The 11,848-nt window shown below is 51.5% G+C and overlaps 1 protein-coding gene across 1 annotated transcript; it reads right to left on the minus strand.

Annotated features, from left to right (window-relative positions):
• Positions 1-7,839: 7,839 nt before the first annotated feature.
• Positions 7,840-11,634, minus strand: LOC104291555 (transmembrane protein 45B-like). Its single transcript, XM_009890804.1, has 5 exons — positions 11,442-11,634; positions 10,901-11,113; positions 9,711-9,895; positions 8,703-8,848; positions 7,840-7,957 (listed from the first exon to the last, which is right to left on the minus strand). Exons 1-5 carry the CDS (start codon positions 11,623-11,625, stop codon positions 7,840-7,842), a joined length of 846 nt encoding a protein of 281 aa, XP_009889106.1. The 5' UTR covers positions 11,626-11,634.
• Positions 11,635-11,848: the final 214 nt, after the last annotated feature.

Below are 11,848 nucleotides of genomic sequence, written 5' to 3' on the forward strand. Positions count from 1 at the left end.
CTAAGGAGGTCTCTCCCTTTCCCTCCTCCCAGGCTTTCTGGTCCTTTTCTACAGCTCAGATGTGCACGGAAGAAGGCATTACTCATCCTGAAGCTACCACGCGGACTTGCCCTTGCATCACAAATCACATCCTCGCTGTGTTTATAAATACCAAAGCAAATTGCAGAGGCTGGATGAACAACTCCAGCACGTTCTTCGAGTCCTCCCACACTAGAAAGTAATTAGGCACCGCAAAATAAGTGGAGGATGCGGTGCGGCAAGTGCCTTAGGTGAGGGAGAGCTCTGCAAGACGTCCCCGGTTGGGTTTTGGCTGCAGAACTGGAGTCGGTCGAACTGGCTCAGCCCCGCGTGGGCGAGCGCGGCGTTTGGGTTGAGAGACTATCGTCATCCATTGCATCTCCAGGACACGGGTAACCTGGGGAAGGCTCAAAGCTGTTTACGCCGTGTCAAGGTTTCCTTTTAGGAGGGAAGTTACTAAAGAGCCTTTCAGGTAGGTGAGAAACGCCCCGTCCCAGGAGCTGGTTTGGGGATGGGTGATGGCTTTCTGCTCTGTTTTGGATGCCTGCGTTAGGGTGAGACGCCTCATGCCCCATGTCTTTCCTGATTACAACCTGGACACCCGGTCCAGGGCACTTATCTTCCCTGCACAGACATCCACACGCTGAAGTAACTAAGAACAAACGCTATTATAGCACATTTAAGCAATGCGCAATTGCATAATATATAACCAAATTTTACCATTGTCCTACAGGGACTGTGGCCACAAGGGCAACAGCCTGAAGATGAAGTCGGGAGCGTACCCTGATCAAGACATAGCAGGAGTGTTAACTTGACATGCTTCATTGGAGAAGAGCAGTGCCCAGGCATCAGAAATGACAAGTGGCACATCCCGCCTGCAATTCCAAGCCACAACAGCATCCAGCTTGAACCCAGGGATTTATCACCACACACCAACCAGGCATTCCCTCTTCACTTCCCGTACCAGCAGCCTCCAAACGACTCCAGTTCGGAGAAGTCCCTGGCATCTCCCACCCCAACCATGCCTCTCCCCAGCAGCGCAGCCTCACTCTTCCTCCTCTTCTTGGTGTTGGGGACCCTTTTGCTTTGTAACCTCTCAGCAGCCCAATTCAGCAAGGCTTTTGGCAGTTGTCACGAGCCCCCTTTGCTTCCCACCACCCGGACACAGCTCTTCAGCCATCACATATCCTGGGACATCTCCGACTTAGCCAAGATGTCCCAACCCCCCCCACTTCTGTCAAACAGAAGCTTTGATGTAACCCACTCAGAAAAAAAAACCAAAAAAAAAACCAAACCAAAACCCACACCACCTTCGTTTAGAAAACAGCCACCGTTTTGCAGAGAAACCAGACGTGTTTCCAAAGCAACAGTCCACTTGCACAGCTCACGTACTCAAGGCCCAGCAGAACAACCCCCCCCAACATCCACACAGCCCCTCCACCAGTCCACCGAGCCCCAAACTGATACCTCTCACCCACCGGCTTCCCCCAGCCCCAACATTTGGGTCCGCGCTCACATAAAAACTGATTAAGCTCCAAGTGAGCCGCAGCCAGGGAAGAGCGCACCAGTTGAGCAGAGAAATAACCCGGGTTATTTATTTTTTCTGCGAGCTGCTTTGTCTGTCGGAGGACTTGAAATACGGCTGCAGTCAAAAGTTATTACCTGAGCTGCCCTTCTCCCTCCGCAGTTTCCAGGCTGCGATGCTTTTGCTTAATAGCCGTACGGGAGCTGCCTGCTCTCCTTACGGGGTCTCGCGCTGACTGCTCACAGCCTCCCCGAGCTCGGCTCGAGAAGGACGGCACTTCTGCCCAATTTCCAGGCTCTCCCCCCAGAGCCATCGCAGCTCCAGGTCCATCAGCATCAATGGTTTCGGCTCCATGAGGGCATTTGTTCCCACTGATGCAGGAGGATCGATGCTACCAGGAGGATGTTGTCCATGTGGACACATGAGTATCCCCTACAAGCACCAGTGGGTGCAACCATCAGCCCAGGACAGCCAGTCTGAACAGACCTGGCCATGGATATCTGGAGGGTCTTCTCTTTGTGGATCCTCCTCCATCCCTGCTACCCAGCCACATCTCTCTTGTGCCAACAACCCTCACCCAACGGAAGAGGCACAAGCTCCCTCTCCTGCCACGATGCACCTCCAAAGCCTGATAATCCCCCCCAAAAAAAAGCCGAAGCCACAAATTGCCAGCAATCTGCCTCCATCAGCACCACCTCCACCAGCCCCATCGGTGGCTGTTTTCACACTAAACCTTTGCCTTGCCTTCTTCCCAAGCTCAAGAAGCCACCTCCATCCCACGTACAGCTGCTCACCAGCTTATTTCTCTCTATGGGTAGGAGAGTTTACCTGAGACTCCTGCCTGTCCTTCTCCCTCTCCAGATGTGGCAGCAAGGAGCGGTTATTACTCAGAAGAGGCAGATAAAGGGAGAAGCCACCACGGGGAGGTGGCCCTCAGACAGGATGTTTAGAGCCGAACATCCTGCGGGCCATTTCAAGGCGCGCTGAGTCAACCGGCTTTCACAATCTGGGACACCTCCTGTCTGTTATTAAAAGAAAAAAAAAAAAATTACAATTCCTCCCGGAGTTTGCCACAAAAATCAGGATGAGCGGCCAATCCCCGTTCCCATGGCAACCATGTATATTCAGTTATTATGTTGGGTTTTTTGGATGACTGGGGAAGGAGCCAAGAAGAGACATGGCTACGGCATCACCCGACGTGGCCAAGTTCTGCTGGAAGGGCTCTGAAATCTCTAAAGTGGGCTGCCAGGTACACAATAACCCTTTTAGGGGGGGTCTGGCCTTACAAACGGTGCCTGTAGGCAGGAGATTTTGGGCCAGGAGGTCGCAAACCAGAGCGGAGTCCTGGTGCGCTCCATCTCCCAGCCCACAGCAGCCAAGAGGAGAGGGGTGATGGCCCTCTTCCCCCAAAAACACGGGCTGGCAGGACACAGCAGCCTGTTTCCACTCCTTTTTACCTACCCGATACCAGACGCTGCCCAACACCAAGCACCCACAGACACAAAGTCACTCCTGATCTGCCGCGCATCACACCGCCGATGGCTGCTGGCCCAGCCTTAGCACCTCGGCGGCTGCATAGATGAGCAACACAAGTGCCTCAAGGCAAATAAATACCACGGGCCACCCCGGCGTCCCCATCTCCCACCGAAGCACGGAGTTGATGGTGCGAAAACATGCTCAGGAGCACCACCCAAGCCTCCCACCACCCGAGGACCACTAACAACAGCTCCCCGCATTCCCAACCTGGAATTTCTCCAGGTGGCAACCACACGCACATAACTCCTCGTGCCACCAAAACCACCCCAAGTGCGGCCGCAGGACAAGCCCCGTGCCCAGCCCTGCTGAAAGCCACACACATGAGCCTGCGCCCCAGGGAAGCCCCAAAGCTGGAACAGCACGGAAGCAAACCGGCCTCCACAACCCTCCCCAGGGCGATGGGCTGTTCTCCAGCACAGCCATAAAAGCCACCAAGCCATAGCCAAGAGCTTTTTTATCCCCATTATCTCCGTACCAGCGGTAGCAAGCAGGAGGAAAGAAGGAAAAGAAGGCGGCGGCTGTGCTGCTGTGTACACCCATCACTGCCCACCTCCAAAACGTGTAGCAGAAGGCTGAGCCTACGTGCAAAAGGGTCCCATAGCATCAGGGAAGCCCACAAGGAGCAGAGGGGCTTCCAAAAACTTCACCCAAGCTAACGCTCCAGGAGCTTGCTACCATGCTCAAGCACAGAGAGAAACACAACCCCCCCACATAGGAGCTCTTCCATATGGACCAACCCCTAAAAATAATACAGAAAATACCTTTCTTGCCAGAAAAAGAGCAGCAGTGCCGCCAGGGACCTCTTCGCAGCTCTTTCTGCAACCGCGCAGCTCGACAAACCATCAGCCCAAAGGGCAGCTTAGCACAAAGCCGCTACCCAAGCAGGACGAGCCAAATCCTTGGAGAAAGTGGAGAAAATGGGAGCTGGGAGGGGAGCAGCTGGAGGGAGAGGGGAGGGAACGAGGCCCAGCTGAAACCTATCTGCTCAGAGGCTGGAGGTGCCTTTTCCCACGGGGCTTAAAGGGCCACAAAAGAATAAAGCACATCGAGAAAGGTTTCTGTGAAAAAGATGACTCGTAATAAAGCACCTGCCAGTCAGACAGCAGAAAAAGTTATAGACACATGAAATGGTTGAGGAAAAGTGTTCTCCAGCCTTTTTAAGCCATTCCCATGATAAAAATGAGGGTGAAACTTGTGACAAGTTGTTGGGAACAACAGCCCCGTGAGGAGACACCCGGGGAAAGGATGGCACGTTCCCCCCCACCCCTCAAAATCACAGTGCGTGTCACTCCGCCTGTGCTAAAATCACTGCAGGCACGAATGGATGCAGCTCCATTACAGTTCCTGAGCTGCAAACTGCTGAGGCACGGCGGAGTATTATGGGATTGTACCAGCAGACGCCTGCCGTCCTCTTCCTCCCGGGGAGGCAGACTTCTGCGTGACCCCCTCCAGCCCCTCTGATGTTCTCAAGCTCAAACCCTGAACTGAATTTGATTTATTATATATATTTTTTCTTCTTTTTCTTTTCTTTTTTTTTTTTTTTTTTTATCTCAGCTGTAACTGCAACATCCTCTCCCTGAAGGTTCATCATCAGCCTCGGTGCTAATGAAAAAATGTGATAATGTTTGCCTGCTTCCTGGGGGTGGTGGGAGGCACAATCTAATTAAAGGTTTGCCAGCAGCCCGAGCGCTGCAGATGGATGGTTGTTCGGGAAGTGCAAAGGATTATTATTGTTATTATGACGAATGCTAACACCGGCTCTCATAAACAGGCAACAGAGGAGGTGAAGCAGGTGGTACGAGCACAGGCAGGGCTTGTTCTGCTGCCTACACCATCATTTCAGCCTTACATAAACGTGGCCCCGAAGGGCGGCAGCGGCAGATCCTATCTCTGCCCGAGGAATGAGCGGCTCGTGGACGGGCTCTTGTCTTTCTAGCTGGAGGAAGAGCCAGCTGCCAAGCCATTTGGCTGCATTTCGGAGAGGGTGCGGGGGGTTGTTGGCTGGGTTCCTTCGTAAGAGGAGGGTAGATGCCACCACTGGGATGCTCAGCAGCTCCGTCCTTGCCTGGGCTGGGCAGGCCACGGATTTCAGGCCGGGTGGCAGCCCCCACCCTCCATCATTACCATCTAACAACATCAGGCTGCAGTTAGACAAGACAAAACCCACGCCGAGACATCGCCCAGGGCAGCGCGGTCCTGGCAAAGCCAACTGTGGGTACGGCTACAAATGTACCCCTGGTCCCCTCCAGCTGCACGGCCGACGGGTCCGGTACAAAGACACTCGCTGGTAATTCAATTTATATGGTGAAAAACATCATCCAGGCCTACTGGTTGATACCAAGGTTGTGTTAAAAGCAAAACTCGATTTAGGACTGTCCTAGTATATATGTATCACATAAAGAAATAAATATGAAGGTGGGTTTATGATTGCACCTCACTATATAATAAACCATCTCTGGACCAACTCCTGTGCCCCCAGCAACCTTCATGCCCATGTTTGGGTACCCAGGCTATTTACGAACGTGGGTTCTTAGCTGAAACGAAAATCCTTAATTCTCACTCAGAAATGAACACCACCTGTATTTGCTTACTTAATCACAGGCTGTATCTCTCCTCCTTCGCTGACCTTCATACCTCGGGAAAGAATGTGCTCCCGCGTTGGAAAACAAATTAGCGAGCGCTATACTGTCAGTCCTGGGATGTTTGTAGGAGCGGGGAGTTAATGAGGCAGACAGAAACCATTCCAGACACCGAGTGCTACGGAGGGGAAAAGTGTTTTGTGGCCACGCGGTGACAGGGGACAAAGAAAAACTCGGGGTGAAAGGAGACAGCAGCGAAGGGAGATGCGAAGAACTAAATCAACCTTCTCCCACCTTCAAAAGCAAGGAGTGCTTTTAAAAAGCGAGGATGGAAAGAACCTCTGACTTTTGGGAGCAGCAAAGGAGGAGGGCTGCCACAAGGTGACCGCGACCTCAGCAAGACCGGACTGGGTTCCTCCATGGCTTTGCCACCCTGTGCTGCCCTCGTGCGGCTGTTTAATGGGAATAGTGATGTTTGGTCTTTTTTTTTCCCAAAGAAAAGAATGCAGAGCAGACCAGAAATAATTCAGAGCACCAATTAATCTCGGTTTGAGTCCTGCAGCTCTCCAGGTAACGCGATTTGTCGGCGTGCAAAGAGGGTTTTCTCTGCGCGCGTGGAGGCGGCAGCCGGCAAATCGCTCTTCGTCTCATTGTCGTAGCGAGAGGAATTTGGGCGGTTTAGAAAAACCACCCCATTTGGCAGGGGAAAAGAAAAAGAAAGGATCTGCAAAACGCTCCTCGTGTTCAGCGGTTACAACTCGCGCGACTTAATTGCGCGGCGTTTATCAGATGGATTTAGGGAGATGTATTGCTCCGCTGCTTAACTCTCTTCACACCAAGCCTGTTTGCAGCTCCCGCTATCCAGCCCTGCAAAATGAACCAGCTCGGCGGTGGAAATGCAAGAAAGCTGGCATTCAAGGAAAGCTAGTTAGTCTTTAAAAGCCAGTTAGTCTTTCCAGCGCTGTTAATAAGCAATAAAATCCAAGCTACAGCCCCCTTAGTCTGCAAGAAGCCCTTCGCGCAAGGGGAAGGGGTGTTAAAAGATGAGTTTTGCCGATTTCCCCGGGTGGGAGCACGCAGTCCCAAACGCCGGGACCTGCTCATCGCTGCTTTTCTCTTCGGTCACAAACACGAGCACAAAAATCAGCTGCCATCTATCTGCCTCCGTCACCGCAGCAGTGAGAAGGCGCCAGTGCAGAGCATCCTTCCAGCCGCAGGGTTTGAGACACGAACAGCTGCAATTCAGCTTGCGCTGGTCTTTATTTTATATATCTTTTATATATATATATATATAATTTATTTATTTATTTAATCCCGGTACATTTTGGCACATTTTCCTCCTCTTTAGGAGGTGACATTTCCAGTCACTTTTCGCAATAAATTAGCTGGCACAGGCAGGCTAAAAACAACACGTGTGCCCGTTTCACCCCACTTTCCAAGCTGAAGGGTTTATTTTCAATGGAAAACGGGGACGTTTTATGAATCCCTGCTGCTTAGCTGTGCATCTTACAGCCCTTCAAGCTTAACAGGTCTGAGGGATGGATTTGTCTAAGCTATTATTACACACACTATAATTTATCAGACTTAAATTTAAGGATATCAGCTCAGTGAGGATTTTTATTTCACATTTATTCACTCTTTCAGCTTTTAAGTGAAGATGAAAACTATTAACAAAACCTGTCTTTAGTTCAAAGCTTCGGTAAGAAAATCTGTATTGTGCACAATCAAGCCATGATATAATCTTGTATTTAACACTTTCAGTCTGCCTCCTTGGGATGATGCTTCGGAGGTACGTGACCTCCGCCTGGAGGTTTCCTTGACTTCAATCACAGCAGGTCAAAGCCTCCAGGCGCTTGGAAAAGTCAGCTGGCCAAAGGATGCTGTCCATCACTATGGAAACACGCCTGGGAACCCATAGGGTGAAGCGAGCTCCTCCTGTTGAATTTCCGCGCTTAATTTTGTTGCTAAAAATCACTGCAAACAGTGCTCATTTCAGAGAGGGTGATATTCGGGTATGGACGGAGGGCATCTACCGCCTGTGAGCTCAAAGTGCTTCCCAGCAGCAGAACGGTGGCCCCTTTCTTTGCTCAGAATATAAATATTTCATTAGATTTAAATTATTTTTTTTTTCTTCTAGAAAACGGATTCTTCGCATATTTGGAGAAGGACATCGCACCCACTTCACTCTTCATCAGATCCATTCAAGAAGGCGGCTTGGGAGCTCGTGTCGCACTTTTGCTGCCGGACTCCGAGATTGATGTAGGGCTCTCCGCTGCCTCTCCGGCACCTCTGGATGCAGCTGGAACACACGAGCAATAAATCACCGTTAGCAAAAACCTCCCCAAACTAGTGCCCCTCGCCAAACTGCTCAGGGGAGAAACTATTATAGAGGTCCTAAAACGCTGTTGGGGGGGGGACGGGGAACTGGGTTTTTTTTATTCTGTATAAAGTATCTGCTTGCATAGACTGGACCGTCCCTTCTGTAGCCCATGTCTCAGCAAACCATGCAGCATCCCTTCGAGCCTCGTAGGCTGTCGGAACACCCTTGAAAGTGGGATAACGTCCCCTTCCCATCCCCTTGGAGAAGGCGTAGGTGGGGCTGGCGACGTTTCAGCCATCAGACAGCGGTGTTGTACCTCTAATAACTCAGTGACCATCACCACTTTGAAATCCTTGCGGGGGAGGGGACAAAGAGTCAGGGGGTCCCGGTCATGCTTTGTTTTCTCTATCGAATTAAAGTTTGACTTCCAGCACCCGGTGCAGAGAAAAAAAAAAGCAACCTGACTTCCAGCAGCGGCTTCGGGGGCTCGATTATTTGACTTCTCCGTGTTTAATGCTCGCTGACATGATTTTGCATTCTGTGCGCTCGACAAATAACGCGCACGCTTGTCGCCGTGCCCTAAAACTTGCAGCGGTCAGGGGCTGCTTATTCAGCTGTGACTTTGTACTCCAGGATCGGCTGGAGAACATCTGCATCTCACTCCAGCCATCCCCATCCCTGTCTGCCCACCCGGCTCCTGCCCAAATTCATGCCCCAGCCGTACCAGTAAGCCAGGGTGTAGTTTATAGCCAGGATGGCCACGGCGGGGGGCCAGTGCCAGAAGAAGCACATGGTGAGGAACATGATGTTGCTGTGGTCCTCCTCATCCCACACCGGACCTCCCCATGGCCGGAACAGCACGACACCGATCTGGGTGGAACAATCAATTTATTACCTCAGGGGGAAAATAAAAATCAAGGTATTGAAGGCCTCCAGCACCCCTCTGTCCATCTCGGTTATCTCCACGATCCACGTGATGACCGAGGGACTTGAGCCCTGACCAGGACAGTGGATTTTTGCTGAGGCAGTTCTGGTCTCACTGAAGTCCGGCCTTGCAACGAGAGGCCACACAAAGCAAGTCTGCGCCTGCGGTCTCTCTCTTTTTTCTATGCAATATCCGGGCGCAATTGTCCCTCTGCAGTGCAGACTGCTGGCCATCCTTTAAAAACTCCAAATTTTATATTTTTGCTAGCTCAGCACAGTTTCCAGCCTCCGATCTTGAATTGGCGCAGCAGCCCCTGGGGCTGGGAAAGAGGAGGGGAACTCACATTTCTTTTCGGCAGCCTAATTTTGGGAATGGTTATCCCCGGCCGATTTCTTTGCTTCTCCAACTACTACCAAAGCAAGCGGCTGGCCGTATTTTTACTCAGCCATTTTATTGCTCGGTGGGGTTTGCATCTTTCCACTAGACCAGAGGGAGTGCTGTGGGGTGCATTAGGCACATTAAGCAATTAGTACTTGGTCGTTAGATACTGCGGAATGTTGCTCGCTCGCTGCGAGCGCTCGCTTTCGCTGTTCCCCCCAGAGAAGCAATAAGCCAAGACAGCAGTCATCAGAGATGACCTGTGATGAGTAAATTTTCATTCTGGGTTATGATCTATTTATGAAGCGAGCCCGGCAAAATTATCCTTCGGAGACGCGCAATTGATATGTGATGTACGGCTTCTTCTCCTCTTCCCCCCATTGCTCTCCTACCTCGCTGCTCTGCTCCGCAAGAGAAGGCAGAACTGACCTGCCAGAACCACGTTCCCTGGACGATGGTGACACCGGCTCTGAACATCTCCAGGACAATGTTGTCGCGGAGGAAGACCTCCAGCATGACGCTGCAGGCCCCTGAAAAGATGGCGATGAGCAGCAGGGAGTGGATATGCTGATCCAGCATGGGGCGGTGAAGGACGTGATAATAAAAGAGACAACCTGCCAAGATACGTACCACCCTTAGAGTAGAATTAACGACACCAACCATGACCACAAAGCCCTGGTGGAGTAAATCACCCGCCTGGTTGGTGGACTGAGACAGGTCACCGTGAAAACAAGGGACTCCACATAGCACCATCCCACCAGGTCTCCTAATATCCCACCGTCCTGGAGGGATGAGATGCCCAACCCTGGGGCAAGGAGGATCTGGGCAAGATGGGGACCAAAGGCAGAGGACAACAGAAGGGTGGTTTTCTTCCCATTTTGGTGCTGTCACCTCTTCAGATCACCCTCTGCTCCTAGCCAGCCTTCTGCTGCGTCCTGCTTTTCTATCCCTAAACCTCACCATTTTCTTCGGAGCTGGAAATGATAAATTTCCTTTTCTTCCATGCCAACCCGTGCCCGTTGAACTGCCCCCGCTGCTGCTTCAAAAACCAGGGGAGTCGGGGAAGGGAAAATAGCACGAGATGTGCCTTCATTAAGGGGTTTTCTATATAAGCAAGACCTTCATTTCCTATTGTCTTTTCCAAGAGGGGTCTGAAATCCTGGCTGGCGACTCGCGAGACAGCCCGAAGACAAAATGATACTCATGATGTGCTGAAGCCGGAATAAGTCACTTGAATTCACCACGTGCAACGCAAGCAGATGAGGATGACGATGCCTGCAGTGCAATTAATGGCTCTCGGGGGACAACGTGGGGCACGCAAACAGCTCTGCAGATGTAAGATAAATGTGGCGTCCACCCGCCATTTATCATAACGAGGAGACTCAGCCTGCTGCTTTGTACCGCTGTCAGCCCAGAAATCCCAAACCAGGGGAAGCCAAGACCTATTGATGCCTGTATTTCTCATCTTGCTACAGATCGCCCTTCCATAATATATCACCTACAACGCGTCCTACCTTCAGGGGCGTTCAGAGCGATATCTCCGTCTGGCAAATGTTGGTCCCTCTCTGACTCACCCTCCAACATCCCCGCCCCCGAATTAAGCGCCACCTTCTACCGACCTTCGACGAACACAGCCACGGAGAGCATGAGGCGGTCCAGACCCCGCGGCACCACCTGGGAGATGTAGGTGAAGACGTCCACCACCCCGGAGAGGCCGTAGAAGAGGTACATGGTGGTGTGCTGCCAGTTCATCAGCTTCACCCAGTCGCGGTTCTCCCCGCTGTAGAGGTACATGTGCGGACCGTCCGGGACGAACTGCTCTGCCAGCATCCCTGCGTGGACACGCAAGAGCATGTCGGTTCTGGTGGTTTATACGCAATGATGGTTGGTGCTACTCATCGCTGCGGGATTGAGGCGGGGTATGAAGCATTAGGGGGAAAGGACTGGATATAAAAATCCTGTATTAATGGCAGCTCAGCTTTGGGAAGGGCTACGAGACTTGGTCTTTCCACATCAAATTCTATTAGAGATCACGACAAGATGAACATCGAGAACACATCCTTCCATGTCTGGACCGGTTTCTCTGCACTAAGGGCTCCAGTACAGTCATTGCTACAGGCTGGGAAGTTACCAGCATGGCTAGTCAAATAAAACCCTTACCTATTACAGCAAAGGTGATTTTGATTCCCCCTTCGATGGCATCCACACGCTGGAAACAGTAAGTCCTGTGGGATTTCTTATTTGCTTTCTGGCTGAGATACTGCAGCGGATATTTCACAGACCACCAGAGCCCAAAGAGCAGGAAGAAACTGCCTGGAAGCGCGTGACCCTTGAAGTTCGCCATCCTGACAACGTCCTCCGACTACAAGGCAAAGAAAAACAATGTCATTATACAGCTGACACCGGTTATTTGACGTAACGCTGGGAAAAATGGGATTTCCCTTTCAGGGAGGACTGGAAAAGGCTTGACCAGGAATAGGAAGGAGCACTGGGGAACCCTCCAAGGGTGAGAGGTGGGAACATCAGGGACCTCCCTGAGGTCCTTGCCCCACAATTAGTAAATACCT

Source organism: Charadrius vociferus, unplaced genomic scaffold (assembly GCF_000708025.1).
Source record: "Charadrius vociferus isolate BGI_N301 unplaced genomic scaffold, ASM70802v2 scaffold858, whole genome shotgun sequence".
Taxonomy (NCBI): domain Eukaryota; kingdom Metazoa; phylum Chordata; class Aves; order Charadriiformes; family Charadriidae; genus Charadrius; species Charadrius vociferus.

Bases quoted from the DNA above. Each gene is read 5' to 3' on its own strand.
- LOC104291555 (XM_009890804.1), bottom strand. From the start codon at position 11,625: ATGGCGAACTTCAAGGGTCACGCGCTTCCAGGCAGTTTCTTCCTGCTC. The intron at 9,896-10,900 runs GTCGGTAGAAGG...GTATCTTGGCAG, and splicing joins CGTGGCTGTGTTCGTCGAAG to GTTGTCTCTTTTATTATCAC. The intron at 8,849-9,710 runs GTCAGTTCTGCC...TGTTCCACCCAG, and splicing joins AGGGAACGTGGTTCTGGCAG to ATCGGTGTCGTGCTGTTCCG.